General features: G+C 32.9%; 1 protein-coding gene across 7 annotated transcripts; it reads left to right on the top strand.

Moving 5' to 3' along the window:
• The first annotated feature begins 343 nt into the window (after positions 1–343).
• On the top strand, positions 344–18970 carry LOC106055928 (fibrous sheath-interacting protein 1-like). Of its 7 annotated transcripts, none has more exons than XM_056024178.1 (15): positions 772–933; positions 2415–2486; positions 3970–4045; positions 5953–6217; positions 7819–7940; positions 8439–8656; positions 9661–9770; positions 9892–10011; positions 10606–10727; positions 12238–12348; positions 13092–13268; positions 14219–14374; positions 15190–15299; positions 15458–15603; positions 17035–18969. In XM_056024178.1, the coding sequence occupies exons 3-15, from the start codon at positions 4034–4036 to the stop codon at positions 17685–17687; spliced, it is 2322 nt and encodes a 773-aa protein (XP_055880153.1). In that variant the 5' UTR covers positions 772–933; positions 2415–2486; positions 3970–4033; the 3' UTR covers positions 17688–18969. The 7 variants fall into 7 exon arrangements, with proteins under 7 accessions (XP_055880154.1, XP_055880153.1, XP_055880150.1 ...); XM_056024175.1 differs by having other exon boundaries at positions 2415–2500; XM_056024176.1 differs by having other exon boundaries at positions 2357–2486.
• The last annotated feature ends 3761 nt before the right edge of the window (positions 18971–22731 follow it).

Here is a 22731-nt window from a genome sequence, read left to right as displayed (position 1 = left end):
AAAAAAGATAACACCTTTTTCTTTTATACAATTATAGAGTGATTATTTAATTGCTCTTAATAACTAACAAATATTAGATTAAAATTTTTAAAAATTTACACCGCACCATATATTCCCCCTCCCCCGAGAAAAAAATCCTGGTTAAGCGAATATATAAATCTACTACACATGACAATAATATTCAAATGATATCACAAACCATAGCCATAAGAGATTAGAGGCAGTGTTACTGCATGCAGCGATTGGACACCATGATGACCTGCTATCGTAAAAAACACAAGCTAAAAATCTATGGCCATATTACAAGGTCTTCGGGGCTCACAAAGACCTTATTATTTTTTCTGGGAACAGTACCTGGAAAAAGAAAAAGAGGCAGAGAAAGCGATAGGAAGACAATATAAAAATGGACAGACCTACAATTGAAAGAGGTTCTTACTAAGGCAAAAGACAGGCATGGAGAAAGACGGTCGACAATTCTTGTGTGGTGCCCCAATGGTCCAACAGACTATGGGATAGGTATTTATTTATTTATATTTATTATATTTGGCCTCGCATCTGTCCTGAGCTTATATATACGTCTATGGTCCCGAGATTCGAGCCTCTGGAAATAGGGATGTGCTATTGAAGAGGAAAAAGTAGAAGAGGAAACGAAAACAAATTACACTTTTATTACCTCACACAAGTAAAAATAAATTGTTCCGTTAAAACAAAACAACGAATTTGAGTAATAAGAAAACCCGAAAATTAAAAAGTCAACTAGTCTAGTAAAAAAAAAACAACACCTAAAATGGCCACAGCGTCATGTTGCTAGGATAATCGTTAATAGGCTATACTATATATATATAGTTAGATGTAGATTTAAGAGTTACATTCATTTTAATTTTTTTTTTAAATTCTTTATGCCTGTGTTTACTAATAATTTTACCAATTTTGGTAGGTTCTCAAGATTTAGATCTACATCAGTTCTCAGTAAAAACATCATAACATGTTTTTCATGTTAAACAATGAATAAAACATCATGCCACTCTGATGACTCTGACTCTCCAGTCTCTTGCCAAGACTGACTCTTGCTAGTTTTTTTTTGTTTGTATTAGATCTAGATCTAGTTGGTGGTTGGTCCATGGGCTACTAGTGACGTCTACTACTACTAGACAAGACACTCGAAATCTACTCAGTCTACTGACTCTAGTAGTCTCTACTGTCTCTACTAAGCTACTATCTTAACTATCTCTAGTAGTTAGTAGTAGTAGATCAAGTAGCAACTATATTTAGTATATTACTATAAATAATAATAGATCTATATTTTATTATAGATCGCTAGTTAATTTTGGAAGTAGACTAAGTCTAAGTAGAAATAAGTAATATAAAATTATAAATAAAATTAAATAAGCTATATTTATATATAATATAGATATAAATATATATAGATGACTAGATGTATCTAGTACTATATTAGTCATTGATTAAGACAATTAAGATCATTATATATAAGTCATTGATTAACATGCATTACTATAGATTGACACATGAAATGTGTGGGACTATGTATAACATGCATTACTATAGATTGACACATGAAATGTGTAGGACTATAATAATTTATCTTCTTTTATAAAGTAAAGTCTGTCTGTAATATATAAAGACTTAAAGACTATAAGATAATTTTAAGACTTCAAATGTAAAAAAAAAGCATGTTATAAAACACTAATAAGTCTAACAACTAACAGACCCAATAGTCAACTAAATTTTGTAATATTTTTAAAGATAAAAGACATTTAATAAAAATTAAAAAGTAAAGTTCACCTCTCAGACCATGCAATATAATTAGGGCAGGTGATGTAAAGGTCATCTGTTTCTGTGACTCATGGTTAACAAGGGTGTCATGTGGCCACCAAATAACCAACTGCCTTTAATAATGTCCGGTATCCATTAGAGCTGGGTGAACTCAGAGATGCCCTAAAGATTCCAAAATTAAAAATCCCAGTCTCACCAGGATTTAAACTCGGGACCCTCCAGTTCAGAAGCCAAGCATTTTATTACTGTGCCTCTTTAAAAATATTTTAATTATATTATAATTTACAATTTTTAAAACTAGATATAGAATCTAGTCTATGAACCTTAAAAAACTTAGATTTATAGTACCACCTCTTCATTTTGTTACACTCTTCTTAGCTAACTAGTATTTTTAAACCTGCAAATTATAGTAGATAATAATAGTAGATTTAGAGTAACTTAGACCAAATACCCAAATGAATGCAAAAACTTTTATTGTTTGAATTGAAAGAGATGACAAATTAAGCACCCATATTAGTTTGGGTTCAGTTTCAAATAATGTTGGTATTATAATTATTTTAAGTTAGCTGTTCAGGTGAAAACATTGACAATAGATCTTCTGATGTTTGCTTATAAACCAGGAAACCCTTGGTATTGTACATTCACAAGATGCTCTTGAAATAGTAGGAAATGCTAAGAGTCTTGGGCTATAGGTGTGTTACCTCAGGTAGGACCTGAATTTTATTGTTCAGAGTATTTCATTTTATTAACTGAATGAATGACAGATTTCTCAAAAGTTTATTACTGATCTACTCTTTATTTAATAATAATACCTATATATCTATTTAATTACCACTTTACTCATGAAATTGGTAGTGAGTGTAGACGAAAATCATCTTCACCTATCCATTAGTCTGTTGAACCATTTGGGCACCACTCATGATTTGTCAACAGTCTTTCTCCAATCTCTTTTGTCTTTGTAACTTGAATAGAATCTCTTTGTTGATTATTTAATAATATCTTATTCTTATCTTATAAAATACAGATATTACTTCAAAAAAAGAGGTGATTACATCCTACATGTGTTTCTAGGTCAATGTAGTCATGTTTGTTAATCCGTGACTTAAATTTTGCTAAGTCATTGGATTTCCTGGCTAACTCAGGCAACCCATTCTCTGTCTGACTCTTCTTCTTTTTCCTAGTACTGTTCCCTGAAGGTAGCCCTTATAACCTTGTAATGTGACCTTAAGGATTTAGTTTACTTTTTTTGACAGTAATCAGCAGGTCATTGTGAGGCCCAATAGCTATTGTGATCTTTTTTTGAATCCTCATTTGTGATGCAGTCTTTGTTTGGGATACCTTGTATCCCTTTATAGCATCTCAATTCCATTGCTAGGATCCTCCTCTCTAGTTCTGCTATTGCTATTCCATTTTTAATACATGGCCAAATAGTAATATGGTTGATTTATGTGTATACTGGTATGTATTTGGAAGAACTTACTTTTTCCAAATATCATGACATTAATGCAAGGGTTCTCAACCTGTGGATCGCATCCCCTTGAGGGGTCGATTGACGATTTGTCAGGGGTCACCTAAGACCATTGAAAATATGAATTGTATTTAGTGTATTCTTCTATTGCTGTGTGTGTTAGGGGGGGGGGTCGCGGCTGAGTGGGGGATAGTAAAAAGGGGTCGCCAAGCTTAAAAGGTTGAGAACCGCTGCATCAATGGGTGCTTCTTTTCTGATGCTGTAAAAAACAAAGGAAAAGTCAAGTAAAACTAAATTAAAATAGCCTCCTGAAATGCCACAGATTATATCAGTTTCTATAGCCCACGGAAATAGAGTGAGGGTATCATATAGCTAGTACAACCACCTTACTTTTCCCCAACTAATGTCAGGAACCCATTTGAGTTGGTTGGTCTCCAATCTTTACCAGGATATGAACCAGAAACTGTTTGGTAAGTCTGACCAGCTCTAATAGGTACCTGACTTAAGTTGGGGAAAGTAAAGTTGGCCGGTCTTTGTGCTGGCCACATGACACCCCTGCTCATTAACCAATAGCTAAGAAACAGATGACCTTATCATCATCTGCCCTATAGATCGCAAGGTCTGAAAAGGGAACTATTTTTACTTTATATCTGACTGTTTACAAAGTACATATGACACAATGACATTAAATGATTTTTTTGTTATAGTTGTACAGGTTGAAAAAGCCTAATCAATAGCCACAACAGGGAAAAGTGCAAAGATAACTACACAATGGAACTACAGGTAGATTCAGTTAGTCAGAATTTTTTTTACAAATAAAACCCATATACAAATATTTAAAGGTATTTCACTTGTATAATTCAAGCACAAACCTTTCATTGAGTTTTGCAGTTTAAGTAGGTTTGAAGTCATTAAATTACCTTTTATTACTTTTCAAAATTGGTTTGATATGAAAACAAATTTGATACCAGTATACGGTATTATACAATGCCAAAAATAGGATGCATTAAATTTATTTTGAATATTTTTTTTTTATTCACCACACTGTCATTGAAATAAGAGTTTCATTTATTAATATTATATTTAAAAAAAAAAGGCACCTGTGATAGTAAGTGTATGTGTTTGAAGTGGCTGGTAGTGCAGTGTGTATGCCTGTGTATGAAATGACCAGTGGACCTTGAGTGTACATGGTTGAGTGAACAGCAGTGTGTCAGGACTGTGTGTAAAAGGAGGTCAGTTTAGAGAACAAGTAGCTGGAGTAAAGAACATAAATAGAGACGAATCAAATCATTGTGTTTATTGAAGCTCATGTTGTTTTAGTGTGTCTATTGCTAAAATGAACTCATCAGGTACAAAATGATACAATTGTACAATAAGTTAAATCATGCCATTGTTACTTAGAATGAAATGGAAATGGCCTAGTTATAGTTTATTAAAGAAATATCTAGATACAGCACATTGACAATAAATAGTAACAGTTATTTACCATATTCAATGAAATCTAAACCACACCTTATTTTTTGGAATTAAAGATTAAAAAAATTAAGATGCATACCATTGTCCTTATAGCTATTTCAGCACATGTAACACATTCAGCAAAATGAGGGATGACGGAGCAGAAATGGGACAAATTAGCACCTGCCAATCCTTCTGTCACATATTCTTTTCCCACCCCACACAAATATGCCTTCCTTACCAAGGTTACCACATTTTCCTCCCTAGCTCCATTTCTTTGTTTTGCCAGTCAGCATGGATTGCTCTCTCTCTTTGATTATTAATACTTTTTTTACACTTCTATGTTATCAGCCTCATAGGCAAAAGATATGGTTTGGTAATAGTGTGCTATTATTGCTTTACAAAATGCAAGCAGCAAAGAATATTGCTGGCCAAAAAGGAAGGCATCGATGAAATTTTTTTAAATGTTAAAATTAATATAACACTGTGTTAATTAAGAGATTGTGATGTGCCAATCAATTTATGAGTTTCAGGCTGTAAATTTAGGCCTTGGTCTGAATGTAAGCAGCCCCCAAATTTCATTTGATAGGATATATGGTAAAATTACTTAGACTTGGACCCTCCTGCGCCATTCAGAGCATTGGATGGCAAGCTGTCTCCACAATGATCCATCACTGGCAATGTTGGGCCAGTTTCCCACATTGGCTCAGGGTTTTTACATTCCATGTACCACTTAGGATTGGTTTCTTTGCATTGAAGGGCTTGGCATTGGGCATCTTGTTGATGTTGGGCTTGGTCCAACACCATCATTGGGTTATGCCGCCCTCGTTGCATGTAAAATTATCTTTATGTTTAAAGTTTTCCATTTCTGTAGCAATTGAGGTTTTACCAGGTGGTAAATTATGAAAATATAGTAGATATAAGTATGAAGATATTTTACTTTAGAAGACAATAAAAAGACAACAAACTAAATCAGATCTAAAAACTAGAAAGCAGAACACTTTGCAAAAAGTTTCACATATAAAAGCCAAAAAACTTTGCCAACTTCTGCAGTAATGTATTGCTTATTATTATAAATTATATTTTTATTGTTATGTAGTAATGTTTCACAGAAACATTATAATAAGGCTTGTCTTCGAGTCCAAAGATTAGTGAGGAATGCAGTATTTCCCGTGTCTGCAAAGAAACATTATATAAATAATATATAGCACTGTAACTTTTATTTTCCTTTGTAGCAATCAAGTCAGGAAAACCTGGCAATGTCAGAAAGCGAGTCAAGTGAAGAATATGATGATCTTGAAGAAGTAAACTATGAAGAGCTTGATGATGATTTGTTCCCTGATATGCTGGGAGATTTGGAAATCAAAGATTTGGATGAGGAAACACGCAATTTTATAAGTTCCATATTTTTTAAAGATGACTCAGATAACAATGATTCTACAGATTCAAAAAAGCAAGGAACTGAAGACAGTCTGATACAAGCACCGGTTATTTTTAATGGTAATCAAAGTGGATTTTTTAAAATTACAATTATTTTTTTTCTTTGAGAGTTAAAGTATTTGAATATTTGTGAATTATCTCTCAATAGAACACCCACATGAATTATTTAATTACATTAACTTCATTAAAGTTTATTCTTTTTCAAGTCAAATCAAATAAAAAAAGAAAATAAAATGATTATAAAATAATTTTGAAAACATAGTCATATAGGCACTATAAACTATATGAATATAAGTGTTATATTTTATAATAATGGAGCTCCACTGATTCTATGAACTGACCAACTACAACTCTGATATCTGTCTCACTCTTTCTTTTATAGTATTTCAAAATACTTTTCCAAAAACCACATTAACTCTTGATCCTTTCTTAGGATATTCTTACAAGAAGGTTTGCTATCTAGAATTTAAATTCTTTTCCTTTTTGACCTACTTTATTAACCTGCTCTCTGGACCCAATGTGCAGTGACAATATGTAAAATTTTTAGAGAAAACATTTGAAAGTTTAGCTTATACATCTTTAGACCAGTCTGATGATGTCTTAATTGTTATTATACACTTACAACTATCTGAATACTAAAGTTTAAAAATATTTTCACACTTTCTCTCTTGGTTTTTTAGATTTTTTTATTGCTGACATTGTTTGCACTCTTTTTTTTTTTTTAGATGTTTTTAAAATGTATGTTTGCTAGATTTAAATACCATTTAGGTTAGGTAAATACTTAAACATAATATATATAGCATGGAAAGGGTTGCCTGAATCAGCTAGAAAAACCAATGGCAAAGCAGAGTTTAAGTCACTAATTAACATGCATGACTAGATTGACACATGATACTTATAGGATGTAATTATCTTCTCTTTTGAAGTAACATCTGTAATTTATAAGATAAAATAGGCTATGATTTAGTCAATGAAAATTAATTTCAGTATTTGGTGTATACCACGAATAAAAGTGTGTGCATGTATAATCTAATTTGACTAGTAAGGGCTAGTTGGAATGACTGAGAGAGTGACCAGAAGTGTTTTAGAGATTAGAGAGGGCAGTTGACACTGTGTGATGTCATGGATAGAGAAGGGAGTTTGTGTGTGTTCTTATAATTATGAGTTCTTTTGGTGGTCTCTTGAAGAGTTACAGCCAGAGCCCATTATGACAGTGGTGAGAAAACTAGTCTAGATAGCATAGGTCTTGAAGCACTGTAGAAGTATAAAAATACAAAGATGTAAAAATCAATAATAGAGTTGTTATTGAAAGATTAGATCTATATATTTCAAGTGTTTTCAGGTTTACAATATTTTATATTTACATTTATTATTATCAGCTCGTATATTATCTTCACTCTGATTAATGTTTTTATTAACTATTTTCTTTAATTAAGTAATTATTATATTATAACATTCTTGTTCTATTTTTGATAAAACCAGAAATTTTATTAAAGTAAATTAAAACCATTTGCATTTCTGAATTAACAAAAAAGTTCTATTTTAAAACTGTAACGATTTAGTTTTCTATTTTTTTTTTTTTTATTGTCAATTTTATTTTATTCATTTTTTATTTGAAACTACAACAAAAGTGTTTTTTTTTTTAATTTTTTAATTTGTAGGAGAAAAACAAAATGTTGAGGAAGATGATGAAGTAGAACAAGATGATGATGATGATGATGATATTGACAGTGAAGAAGAAAAGAACATTTTGCAAGGCATTAAAGAAGAAATTGAGACTAAGGTGATTTTTAAATGATGGGAAACACATAATCTAAATTGTGTATAATTTAAATAAATTGTTATGACTGTTGTCTTGTGTCACCATGAATTGTAAATATAGATTACTTAGATTCTTTGTCCTTTCATAAACACAATGAAACTGAATAAAACACAGAAAAAATCTACAAATTGAAATTTCAAACACTTCATCCCCGGTCATTTTATCTCTGGTCATTTCATCTCTGGCCACTTCATCCCCAGTCATTTCATCTCTCTTCACTTCATCCCCAGTCATTTCATCTCTCTTCACTTCATCACCAGTCATTTCATACCCAATTAAATATTTTTTCTCAGCCATTGTGTTTCTTTTAAGACTTTAACTTTAAGCACTCATTTCATCTAATATATAAATTAGTTTATTTAAGCACTCATTTTGTTTAATATATAAATATGTTTATTTATAATGCTTGCAAATATTTTTAACTTATCCATAATAGTTTTTAAATCTTAATTATTTTAGGTACGTGAAGAAATGAAGGAAGAGTTGAATGGTTTCCAGGCTCGGATACAAGCTCTGGAATGTGAAATTAAGTCTGATATCAATATAGACACTGATGATGAAATGGACCCAAAGCTAAGGGAGGCTATTATCAAAATGAATAAATTGGATAAGATTTTGAAAAAAAAAGTTAAACAAGAGAAAGAGGTCAAAAAAGAAAGATTACTCTTAGAGAGAAGGTGAGAAGTAGATAGTTTAGATATTCTTTTTCTTCTTTATTGTTACGGACTATAATAATGAAATATTCAACATTGCATTATGTAGTGTTGTGGTGTACTTGATTTTGTATATCTTCATTTGTGATTCTCGCTCCTCTCAACAACACAGCAAAACTCACAAAATGGTGTAAATTGCAGAAAATGATCTACAACTACACTTTAATAAATTCATAACAGAAAGTTATATTTCATTCAAATATGATATACCCTTTTAGATAAACTAACAAACCATATTAATTGAACCCTTAATCTGTACTTGCCCTCCCCTTTATATATTTTTTTTTCTTCCGTCCTCCAATACCCAGTATTTCTAGAGAAACTTAGTGATGTCTCAATAATACTGGATGGCTGCCTAGTCATGCTGGTATGAGCGCTGGACTGTTGTTTGGTTGCCTTGATGGTTCTGGCTCATACCCTGCCCCTTGCCATTGTCTATCATTGTGGGGGAGGTTTGGACTAGGAAGTAGATTATCTGAAGGAACATTGGAAACATGTAAAATATTGTACAAACAACACTGGTATTTAGAGTCAATTCATTCAAAAACAACGTGCCAACTTCTTTAAGTTGATGATCTCATTCTAGTTTAAACTGTAACTAAGTTCAAGGCTAACTTATGCCTTACTCTTCTAGAGTCACATTAAATAAGTTCTGTTATATTATATCTTATGATTTGGTAATTGTTAAAAAGTTGTCTGACATTTGATCAGAAAGCCAAACCCAGCCATAACATACCCAATCATAAAATGTATTTGAAGTTGTGGAAATAAAATCTTCTACCTTTAAACATCATTAAAGTTATTAAAGCTTTATTAAATGCTTCAACATCAGGAGTGCTATACTATAATTTGTGTTAATGTGGTGATTTAAGTTATTAAAAAATGGACAAGCATTTCTAATATCCACTTTTTCCGTCATACACTGAAGTATGATGAAGACATTAAATCTATGAGAATTTATTATTCAGGATTCGCAAAGAAATTGGAGAGTTGGAACAAGGAGGTTCTCATGTAAGGGAGATAAAACTCAATACTGAGAAATTTTTATCATTGGAATTGCCTCCAAGTCATAATGAAGGTTTGAAATAATTACCTTTTAGACCCTTCAGTGGGAATTTCTTTATTCTTAACAATGATAAATTTTATAACGGTAAAAAATGTTTTTTTATACAATGTCTATTTCTTTTTATATAAATAAGGAATCAAGCTTGATGATGAAGTAAAAGTTTTCCCCCCTGTGTTTCAAACTCAAATTGATGAAGATTTACTTAAACAATCAAAGAGTGGGAACAACAAAACCAGCGACAGTAATCATCTGGGTACATTTTTAAAATTGTATTCTACTTGTAGTCACAGATAAAACTGTACTTTCTGTATATTTATGAGAATTAATGTGTATAAAATATATATATTTATTACATTTTGTATGTTGACTAGCATAATTGTCAAACTTCAGCATGAAACATTTTCTCTACCTGAAAAATGGGACATGATTAAGAGGTATGACTGGTGAAACTCTCACTGCCATTTCTTTGAAGTATGTCATCAAGCGAGCTATATGAAAAATAGAAAGAAAATAGAACATTTTGTGAAATCTATTGTAGATGACATCAAAAGAAAAACCTTAAATTGAGTAAATATCCCCATGCAGAGGAAGCTTTTTCTTTCTCATCTATTGTTTATTATTATACCCTTGTAAGGCTAAGAGAATATACTTCATAAATAGAATTTCTTGACATATGTATTTACATTCTTTGAAGTACAGCTAACCTTTGGTAATTCAACATTTTCAGCTATCTGACTTCCCCCATGGTCCTTTAAATGTTGGACAATCAAGAGTCAAATGTAAAAATATATATTTTACAAATACATTTGAATATATATACATTATTTTGTATCTACTTACCACTTAGATAAGAGTACGACAGAATCAAGAATTTCAACCTCTAGACAAAGTGATAGATCAGGCACAAGTATGTCAAAGGTTGGATCAAAGTCAAATAAATCAAAAAACTTCATCAAACGAAATAAAAAGGTGAAATATTATAAAGTTCCAGTTGTTAGTGTGCATTGTTTTTGCTTACCATAGATAATTCTATATATGTTTAAAATATTATTTTAAAATCTGTGTATATAAATTTAAGGCCACCAAATAGCTAGCCATATTTACTTTTCATATTGTTATTAATAGATTAGGTATTTCTTCAACGTTTAAGGAAAGCCAAAAAAAAAAAAAACGGTCATGATGAAATATAAGCTTCAGGGAAACGTATGAGCCTACAAGCTTCATAGAATCCCACCTATAGACATCTGTTCGGTAAAGCCTATCTGATGATTCAATACATGGTTGAATCCCTCAGAGACAAGGCTACAAAAATATATCACGTTTGGGAGTACCCCAGGATGCATAACATCAGGGTTAAAATATACTGCCTGGAAATCATTTGAGGCTATATCTACTAATTAATACATTATATAAAATACAATAATGACTAAAGATATACTTAGCCCAAAGATCTCCAAAGCAGGGCACACTTCTCCCAAGTACCCCAAGACACACGACAAACTAACAGAAAAAATATGTACAGTTCACAACACTGGTCCAGTGGTCAAGATGGTAAATCAGGACCTGGGGAGCAAGTGGCAACTAAACACGGTCTACATGCCCTTATATAAACTACTTAAGGGGAATCACTCCTGTCTTTACAAATAATCAAAAATAGTTATTTCCCCATTATGTCACAGGCTACCTAATCAAAACTTATTATAATTAGACATGTTTAAAATATATTGCTTAAAGTAATCTTTATAAATAAAACTAATTTTTAACACCACCGGTTTTCCTGTGGCTGCCCTTTGTATATATGTAGTGTTGAAAGAAAAAAAGCTTAATACATCATCACCAAACTTTCCCAGATGCTGATTGCCTAAACAGTCATTTAGCTCATGACTGGGTGAAAAATGTGAGGTCACTGTACCAAACAAGGAATCCTTTTCACATAACTACCAACCTTTGTCCCACTAGTATGCTTTTATTTAAAAAGTAATTTAAAAGAAACAGCATGTAAAAGTTATTAAGGAAATGGAAAATTGTTATTTAGGGTTTTAAAGTGTTAGGGGAAGTCCTGCCAAACTTATCATGTAAAAAAAGTGTTCGTATATGAAATAAAATAATGCCTCTTCACTTTGTGAAAATTTGACTTTCATTGGCGGTGTTAGAACAAAGGTTAAGGGAATACTCTATAAATCTTTACTTCATAAAATTAGGAAATTGAAAGCTCATACAGAAATAGCTAAAATTTATTTGTTCATCTTATTTTTTTGCACCATCGTGCAAACTAAATTTCATTTATTCATCTTTTATGTTGCACTATCATGCATTGGTACCTATGTTCACTATAATGTCTTCTGTTTGCAAGCATTATATTTTAAGAACAATCCTTGATAACATTAGACTTAATGAACTCCTTATGGCCAGATTTGTAACACTTATGAGCTTATTTTTCTAGTTTAATAGTTACAGTTTGACCTGCATATCTCTTTAGTTAGCCTCACAAGCTGATGAACCCATTGCTATGACAGATGATGAAAAGAGAAGACTAAAAGAACTTCTAGATGGAATAGATGACTTACCAGATGTAGAAAACATCGATGAAGTAAAGTATTTATATTTGTAACTAAATTGTCAATAAAATGTTGAGGAAAAAAAAAGATTTAGTATAAACAATTTGTATAATTTACATTATAGCAAACTTGAACTAATTATTCAAGGAAAAGAGAACTATGAAAATGATAAAATGATTTTTATAAATTGATGATTCAGTTTTAATATTCTAATAATACGGAGTCATAAACACTCTTAATTTTGGGAATCAAAGACATTGCCATTATCATAAACAACTGTCCTTAGATCTCTAACCCCGCACCTGTGTTCAGAATCTGCCTTGATAACTGTACCACCATAGAACATTTTAGGTGCTGTCCTTGTTAGACATAATGTAACTGCTTTGAAATTGATTCCCAACACTCCACACACTACTTGTTCTTTGTGCTGCACCACCCACTTATGTTTTGACTTTTAGTCTTCTTCACAACTAGGCCCTCTTCAATATTTGTGCTGACTGGTCTCTGCAAACAGCTTTCCTGTATTGCCTACTCTATTTCATTAGTCTCTAGTATTGACCCTTCTCTCTTATATAGCTTGATACTTTAATTATATAGTACACAGAAATAATATGAAAGGATTATTAAGTAAATTTTTGTTTTTACACTAATAACAATGTTTTATAATGAAAAGAAATATTTTAAAATCATTCAATCAATAATATTGAACAGTTTGCATTTAGCTTTAGTTTGATTAAATTGAAAACTTAAAAAAACATGTTTTCTATTGTTCAAGAGTCAAGAGACTCGATTACAGATTTCTCTACAACCAGGTGAAGGCTTCTGTCCTGACAGCATGGACAAAAAGAATTTGGTTGATATTGATGAGAGATTGAAAAGCATAATGCCAGAAGAGGAATTCAACTTTTTAATGTCAACCAATGACAAAATGTCTAGTCACTTGATTCCACAAGTAGGTTGTCTTTATTGCTTAGCTTTGTTTCATATTCACAGATTGAACTTATTTTTATACAAATTATTTTCACTTTTAAATGCATACTGGTATATATTGATGTGTGTTTATATAATGTAAATAAAATCCTTTTTTTTTTAAGCTATTTTGAATGTCAGACATTTGGAACGTTGATGAAAAATAATAATTTGCACCAAAAAGTTTTAAGTTCCTATACCATATTTGTCTTTGAATAAGCATGCATCATTCACATGAATCTGATTTATTTGTATTGTTTGACACACAGAAATAAATAATATTCTGACCTTTTTCTTCAAATTATCTAGATTAGATTTGGACACCTATGCAAATATTTGTGTTACTAGCTAACTTGAGATTAATTCACATTAAGAAAAAAATGAGCTTATTTATTTGCTAACCTTTCAATTTTTTTTAACATATATAGGAAAAAATATTAAACATGGTGTATATATCTCATCAAAACATGATTTATAGTTTTAAATCAGCAAATACTAGTGCAACGAAAGCAGATTAAATAACTTAACTCTTTCTCTCCTAACTGACGATACCAGCATTGATTCCACTAGAATGTGGTAAATAATTACGGAGAGAAAGAGTTAAGTGTAAAATGGCTGCCTGATCATGTGGCATGAGCTCTGGACTGTTGTCTTGATAGTCCCAGATTTGAACCCGCCTCACTGCCATTTCCTGTATCTCTGTTGGAGGTTTGGGTTAGAAAGTAATAATCTTCAATTCTGAACATTTGAAACATTTCCATGGTTTTCTTTAATATGTAAACAAATTAATAACAAGCTCTGGACATTAAAACATTGCATGTAATACTTATTTTATTTTGTCTTGACCAAGTTTGTGTCATTATTTTAGTCTCACTTTTATTTTTGTTTTATTGGAATCACTGTTGCTTGACACCTGCATTTTTCACTTGTTAGACTCCAATTTTCACCAAAGTTGGTGTCAAATCATTTCTTAAAGTGGACCCTGGAGAACAAGCACTGTTTGAAACCAAAGAGGAAAGGGAGCTAAATGCTAGACTTCTTACTATTGAAAAAGACTTAGAAAAGTTTAAAGTAACTCAGGAAATGGAGGTAGAAAAATGAAATATTTTTTTAACACAGTCATACTTTTTATATTCAGTTTCAAGTTTGATAAGAAAATGATTCTCTTATTTGCTAAGTCAAAACACATGCTTAAATGTTATAATCAGACTGAATTTCCATTTGTTTGGATCAATAAAATAATGTTATCTAAATTATGGCATATTTTACAGCCTGCAAAACAGATTTTAAATTTGTACAGAATCCAAGTCTTATAAATTAATCTAACAGTATTTAAAACAGGCTTAACCTAAGATTTCATTTTCAATTATTCATCTAAATAAAAGTGACACCTAGCTGAGCTGTAATTGCACCTATGTTTAGACCTTTTTTTAGTATTAAAAGATAAGTTTGGAAGTAGGCTAACAATATGTAAAATCATGATCTTTTCAATAACATTTCTATCAATAACTGAAAATGATTCCAGAGTGTCCATGTTTAAAATGTAAAAATCACATTCAGCTCTACTACTCAAACTTAATAATTACACGAAAGTTATTTTTAATGGTTTATAAATACAAAATTAAATAATTTATTAAATTTTCTAATTTGAAGCATTTATCCTCAGTTCTTTGTAACTGATCTAATTCCATTTCAATACAATTGAATGTATAAAGAGAATAAGAAAAATCAGTAGCATATGAAAAGCCATTCATTTAAATGAAAGTTTGTTCACTATTATAAGCATATACACATTAATTAAGACATATTATCACAATTATCTATATTAATTAAGAGCAGTGCTCTAACTGGTTGGGGTTGACTATGACTATAATTCTTTCTGTCATTTCTTTTTATTTACCAAGGAGGACATGGAAAAACATTTGACAGATGAGCAGTTAGACAGACTGTTAGATGAATGTGTTCGGAATCTATCAAGATCATCATATCTTGAATCACCTGATGTTTCAGCCAGGTAGGAAAAATTGAATTTGTGATAATGAAGTTTGCATCTTAAATTTTTTTTTATATGCTAAAACCAGAAAATAAAATTACAGGATACATTTTTATTTTATCTTAAGACCTGTGAATAAAACCAACTTTTCAAAATTATGAAAATGTTTTGTTTTCAAGATCCCAGCAATCATCTCGTCAGCACTTTTTTGAGAATCCACCTAAACTGACGGAGGAACAACTACAACAGCTTCTTTCTGAGGCTCATTTTCCTATGAGCAGTAAATTGTTGGCAATCAAGGAACAGGATGATGATTCCCAGGATGGTAAACACATTAATGAAGAAATATTATTATGTAGGCAAGCAACAGAAGCATACTTTAAAAAAAATATTATTTTTCCCTGCCTTTATTACTTTAGACTCAAAATCATTTAATTAGAAAACAAACAAACAAAAAAAAAAGAGTAAAAAAAACTTCCGTCAATAATTTCCCAACCAAAACTATAATTTTTAAAAGTAAAAAAGTGTTTTATGTTTTCTTTATTTTTAAGGATTTACTTATATCCTTAAAAAAAAAAACAAAGAGTGTTATGACATGTCTGTATATATTCAGACATGTGGGATTCAAGCTGAATCAAATTTCAATTAATATTTTATTCAACCGATTGTGCAGTTTCACTAATTATCTTACTGAATTTATCATTCTACCTATGAAGATTGAGGATATGAAGCCAGACTTTTTTGTTGTTTTTACTTCATCAGTGCATCCTATTTTTATCTTGTAAGCTGAGTATATGATGGTGTAAGCTGAGTACTGTCAACGTTAAGTGTGTGTAGACATAGTATTATAATATTACACATGAGAATGGTTACTATTAGTGTGTTGCAAATGTCGTAGAATGCTGGGTTCGTGCTTCCTGGAGTCACACTTGACAAACATAGATATTGCTGATTGACTTAACGCCACTTTAGCAGACAAAATATAAAGTTTATTTGATGACAATAATAATACTGCACTCCTTGGCAGTTACATAATCTAATATGAAACATCACATCAGCATAACAGCGGTATCACGTATATTCAACATGTTAAATTCTCAGAATAGACTACAAGTAACAGCGGAATCACCGCGGGTAGCAAATACTTCAATAATACAGAAAATTAACTACTAGAAATATATATACTGTCTCAAGTGACTACTGGCTTTGACTGCCCAAAAAATATTACTTAACTTAAAGTTACTTGACTCTCTAAGTCACTACCATCCAGACTGGACCAAAAGATACTACTTACTGCCCTGGACCAAAAGATACTACTTACTGCCCTGGACCAAAAGATACTACTTACTGCCCTGGACCAAAAGATACTACTTACTGCTCTGGACCAAAAGATACTACTTGACTGACTAAAAGTAAATTTAGTCATCCTTACTTCCTGTTTCTATATCAGGAGTTTCACATGTCTTTTCACCCTCTTAACCCGAGGTGAACATATAAAAGGCAATGTCAACCGAGACTGTGATAAGCACATGATGGTGTAAGCTGAGTACATGATGAGTACTACTTATTAATGTAAACTTAGCAAATTTAATTACTAATTGAATTAAAATAAAAGCATTATACAGTATTTGGAAAATTACAAATACCGGTTATCAATTTTTTTTTTACATCATATGATACAAAACATCAAATGATCATATGTAAGTAATTAAAACCTTGACTAATATTTTCCTTATGTCTATTTTATCTCATACAGAGGACAACTACTTTGACACTATTAGCGCTGATACATGGAAAGCTATAAAAGATGCTCAGCCTCTCATGCCAGAAGATGGGAATGACAAACAGAGCAACAGCAACACTAGCAAAAAAGCCCATGCTGTTGTCAACATAAAAGATCAAACACTGTGTAGTCTCAACAAGAACATGTCAGCAAACAACGATAATGACCTACGCAGATCATTCAGCTCCGAGTCTTACAAGTACAATTCCTGGTCAGGTCCTTGGGATCATATCCCTGGCTCCTTGGGGGCCTATTCTGTCAATGATACTGACAACAATGTTCTACAGTCCATCAGTGACTCTGCTTGTGGGAAATCATCAGAAGATTTTAAAAGGTTTCCTAAAATCTCCAGATCGTGCATAGATTTTACAGCAGACGTTTCCAGAGGCAGCACATCAGTGTCTTCGCTGTCACAAGACAGCTCTGATAATGAAGCTCACTCTGTGAGACTTCCTTTACTGTCATCAAGTTCATTTCTCATTCATGCCCAGCAAGGTCTAAACACTGAAGAAATGAAGTATAAAAGTAGCGTGAAGAGACCTGTTCTGACAGTGAAGAATGACTTAACAGACACTCCTGCAGATTATTCAGATAACAAAAAAAGAGCTTTTGAAAATCAGACTTGAAATCTCTCCTCAAAAACTTATTTAATTTAATATGGTTTGCTTTCTTAGAAGTTATTTATAATCACAATCACATATAGTGGTCAATAACTTCTTTAAAAAGCATATTGAATGTTATGAATAATTTCACATAAAGCTTGTGATATTTTGCAAGATCAATATAATTTTCAAATGATACAAAATTCGTCTAGCTCCACATAACCATTCATTGAATGTTATAATTTTCACTCTGTCATTATATTTATTAAAAAAGTGCCATTGTTAACTCTTCAGGCAATTGTGAACCATATAAATTATGAGAAGCTTAACTCAAGAGGAAGTTTTATTCTGAAAATTATGTCAATGTTTGGATGGCTCACAAAGCTTACCTTTATTCTGTTTTTTTGGATCTGAAGATGCAATAATTGAAATAAATCCTTATGATTATAAAATTGTTTAACATAATATATATGCTTTTTTGAAGGTTTCAAGATGAAATAATAATCTCTTTAAAAATTTACATTTATAACATGATGAAATAAAGACATTGGGAGTAGGCCTATTTCTAGAAGTCATAACTTACATAACTCAATGAGTTAAAAGGTTTTACAAGCCTCTTTAGGGGATCCACCTGGTGTTTTAAATTTATGCTTTGGATATCTTTTTTTTTATTAGCTTTGGTCCCTTAGCAACATTATTTTATTTTGTGTAATAATTATAATAAAAACAAAATTGTTTGCTTAAAAGTTCTCCAAAAGTACTTTGAACTGACATTAGACCATTGATGCTACTGATGACAAACAAAAATCTTCGCCAATGTCTGTTATCTAATAATTTTACTTTAGATATTAAAACTATTGGCCAAGTGAATACCTGCTTAAAAACAAAAAAACAGCCTTTCAATATTTATTTACAAGAGTTCCTTATTGATGAAAGTATTATTAAACTTTAAAAAAATAAATGTGGGATGATTCTACAACAACTCGTTTTACAGTAAGAATTTGTTTTAGAAATGCATATTTACTGTACTTACAGTATTAATGGTAAAATTTGCAGTATTATTTCTGAAATTGAGATATATGTTATAGCCCATTATAAATATTTATTTTCATTGAAATACTTGTTTTGAACTGCCCTCCAATTGATCAGAAGTAAAAGGAATAAGTGAATATTGGTATCTACCAAACAAACAAACAAAATGTACTAATGACATAAAAAATTTCTATATAGAATTTGATAACCAATTATTTATCTGTTTTAAAATCACACTGTAAATAACGAGTGATGTACAAAGATAGTTTTAAAAATTAAAAAAAAAATGAAAAATATTACTTCTTTTTTTATTTTTAGATGTTTTTATTATTTGTCTGTGATACTTATAAGAATAGACATAATATGTATTGATCCTATCTCAGAGCTTATTGCTTAATTAGCAAAACTTGCTAACACCTTGACATCAAGCTATATTTTTGTGTATTACAGGATTTATAAGAGCCGACCAGAAGGTAGAAGTTCCTATTATCTATTAAACAATTTTAAATGATGTACTTTAGGTATTGTCTTTGATTCCAAAGATTAAGGATGAATGCAATATTTCACATGACCCCTCAAACCCAGTTGTGACTTGCATATTTTGCCACATCTAATGCAGACAAAGCCATCGTTTTTTTTTAGGCTCAAATGTGTGTCAGGGGATCTTCGTGAAAGACCTCCAGCTGCTTCTTTCAAACGCCATCAGCTGGAATGATGTACTAATCTGTCTGTAAATGACATAATGTCATAACAGTCTGCCCTAATGGTTGTAACTAAAATATTGTCTTCTAGTGTGCCTTGTTAGATCCGTCAAGCAACCTGGGAGTCAGTTCTTAAATCAGCTTTAAATAAATCTTAACATAATGCTCACAAGCGACTGTGGCAAATATGTTGCAATTAAATGTTAAAGTGTCTGCAACATTTTTATACAGTGATGTGTCTAATTAGTTTACTGGTTATAACAGTAATAAGTCTGATTGGTTTGCAGAATATAGTTTGTCTCTTGAGTAGGCTTTCGTATATATCTATTAATAAAAAGTTCTATCATGGCTGCAGAATTTTATGCTGTCTCTATTAATGTTCAACTGTGATTAGTGCTCTCACAACAAACAACTAGAGCACGGAAATGATGATCTGGAATGCAATTGTTACGAATCTCACTATCCAGGCTCTCTGCAAACTGCACCTTACACCACCAACTTAAAGAACTTGACAACTCAGAGCTCCAAAGTAACGTAACAGTTTAATGTCAAATAAATTACAGACAATACTGAACAATTGGCAACACGTAACACAGGCTGTACAAATATCTCTCCGTATCAACCGTACCGCCGTATCAACTCTTGCACTGGCCTCTCCGTCTCGTTCCGGGCTTGCACTGGGTTCAACAGTTCAGGACTGACTTCACACACTGGGCTCGTTGTGTCAGATTCGATCACAGACCAAAATCAAGACGCCGTTCGTCTCAACTGTACTTGATAGTACTCCGCACTGAACCGTCGTAATGCTCCGTACAGAACCACACCGCTGAACCGCACTGAACTGTGCTGTTGTCGACCTGACTGTAGTGAACCGGGCTCTCAATCTCCTTTCGTGAACCGTCTTGACTGCGACACCTCCGTTCTTTATATAGGGTCCCTAATGGCCTTCTTGAACCGGACAGAACATCGCTCGACCATTCTGGGTGGTCAGAAGACTACATCCCTCGTGACGCTCCTGAGCTCTGTTCACGACGCCGATCCTTCCCGAACCGTCATGTTGACGCTCGTCTCGGCTGACCGTCGTAGCTCGTCACGGTTGACCGCTCGTCTAGCGCTGGCCTGGGGCGATTTGCGTCTTGTCTATTTTGGGCACCCCCAAGTCAGCTAGCTCTTCCTCTGTCCCTGTCAGACCATCTATGTCATCTGCAAAGCACAAGATAGTAATTAGGCACTACCCTACTAATTTTCAAAGACTTAGCTTAATAAATGTAAATTAAGTTTCAGTGGACAAGCATTCAAACCACCAGAACAAGAAGGTAAAATTCATGGCAGCGGGGGTTGAAACTAAAAAATACCTCTAAAATATGAAAAAAGCAAATTACACACTCAAAATGCTATGATCCTAGCCATAGGGGTGTTTTGAGTTTAAACCCCCCTTCAGCTGGGTTAGAAGCGAAAAAGTACGTCTTCGATATAAAAAAAGCAAATTACACACTCAAAAATCTATGAGTGCAGCTAAAGGGGTTTTGAGTTTAAATCCCCCTGAAGCGGGGTTTGAAGCTAAAAAAAAACATCTTCAATATAAAAAAAGTTTAAAACCCATTCTGATGGTTTTGAGTTTAAATACCCCACATACAGAGAGTTTTGAGGTTGAAAACCTCTTTTCAATTTTATTCTAAAGCAAACTACAGTCACCAAATTCAATGAGAGTAGCTAAGGGGGTTTTGAATTTAAAAAAAAACAACTCCACAGATTTTTTAGTTTACCCCCCCCCCCCCAAATGATTTTGACGATAAAACTTTTTGATTTAAAATCTATAGCAAACTACAGTCACCTAATTCCAAGAGCGTAGCCAAGAGAGGTTAGCCTACACATTTCTATCAGTGGCTGGGCTCCATTAATAAAATGCAGTGAATAGTCATCTACCGAAATTGAAAAACACTAAATGTAGCTCAACAAAGATGGCTAAGACGGATTTTAGGAGTCATTGCAGTTAAAGAGATCTGGTCTCAATCAAGGAAATCCTATGCCGAACTGGGAGTCGACTCCTTAATAAGGTTGTGACAGAGCGTCGCATGAAGTTTGCGAGACATGTTTTCTGACTAAATAAATTACGCACAAACAGAGACATCCTAGTAGCCTACAACTTGGCGCCACACTTTCATGGAGGTCCTCACAGCAGGTGGGAAGAGGCTTCAGACATTGCCAGTGACAAATTTTTGTGGATGCAGATTGCCGCCCAATGCGTTGAACGACGCGGGAGTATCTACGTCAGTAAGAATAGCACATTAGGTTTTTGAAATAAAACTTTTTAATAGCAGGATAATGCACTGTAGATACCTCAGAATATGCATTTTGTTGGCTTTCAATACCGTAAAAGGTGCTTGGCGGCTGGGCACCGCCCCGCGCTGGAGGAGCTCACAGCGCTCCCCCAGACCTCCTTAATGGCAATGGCGGGAGTCCACAATTTGAGAAAAATATTGAAGGCTACGATCGAAGCATTGGCGGGAGAAAAATTAAGCCTACTAAATGCACTTTGCTTGAGGAAATAGATAATGTGGCAGGAACAGAAGAGCTAGCTAAGTTGGTGATGCGCATTGACAATACTTAAATTACGCAGCATTTGACATGACCAACAGTGAGCAGGGCTTTACCATGGAGCGGACATCAGGATAGGAATAAGAAGCTAAAAACTAACAAGTGTCAAAAGCTTCAACTATCCCGGAGCTATCGTTTTAGACAAATAAGGAACCAGACCTGAAATACTGACTGGAATTGCAAAATCTACTGCAAAGTTCAAGAAAATTCGTAAAGACAACTTAGACACATATATTATATAGTATCAGCCATCAGCACGAAAATGAGGCCTATGTGCGCCTTGGTCATGGTGAAATTCCTGAGCGCATCGGTATCCTGGGCTGGACTATTTACTGCTTAACTAGAAAGAAAAATCCTGCAGGGAACAGTACCAGGGAAAAGAAGGAGAGGCAGACAAAGGTCGACCCAATGTGTGGTGCCCCAAGGATGCAACAAACTATAAGGCCAGTAAGGTGAAGGGGAAGACAGTAATACCATATGTGGGGTATTTCACTTGTCATGGCTGCCTGGTCGTGTCGAATGCTCTCTGGGCTGTCATCTCGATGGTCACAGATTAAAACACTGCAGGCTGCCTAGTCGTGCGCTTTGCGCGCTGGACTGTCGTTTGGAGGAGCATTAGAAACATGTAAACATTTTACAAACAACAAACAAACAATGGTTATGCTTGCCCTGGGAGTGGCAAAATATGTAGGTCACAGCTGGGCTGTATAGCCACGGGAAATACTGCATTCCTCACT

The sequence above is a fragment of the Biomphalaria glabrata genome, chromosome 3, assembly GCF_947242115.1.
Source record: "Biomphalaria glabrata chromosome 3, xgBioGlab47.1, whole genome shotgun sequence".
Classification (NCBI taxonomy): Eukaryota; Metazoa; Mollusca; class Gastropoda; family Planorbidae; genus Biomphalaria; species Biomphalaria glabrata.
Note: the sequence above shows the minus strand (reverse complement) of the source record. Positions and strands in the feature narration are given on the sequence as shown.

What these genes read in the sequence shown, in the direction of transcription:
- LOC106055928 (XM_056024179.1), top strand. An exon ending in AAGAAGAAATTGAGACTAAG is followed by an intron (nt 7,941 to 8,438) that starts GTGATTTTTAAA and finishes TAATTATTTTAG; the next exon opens with GTACGTGAAGAAATGAAGGA. An exon ending in ATGTAGAAAACATCGATGAA is followed by an intron (nt 12,349 to 13,091) that starts GTAAAGTATTTA and finishes CTATTGTTCAAG; the next exon opens with AGTCAAGAGACTCGATTACA.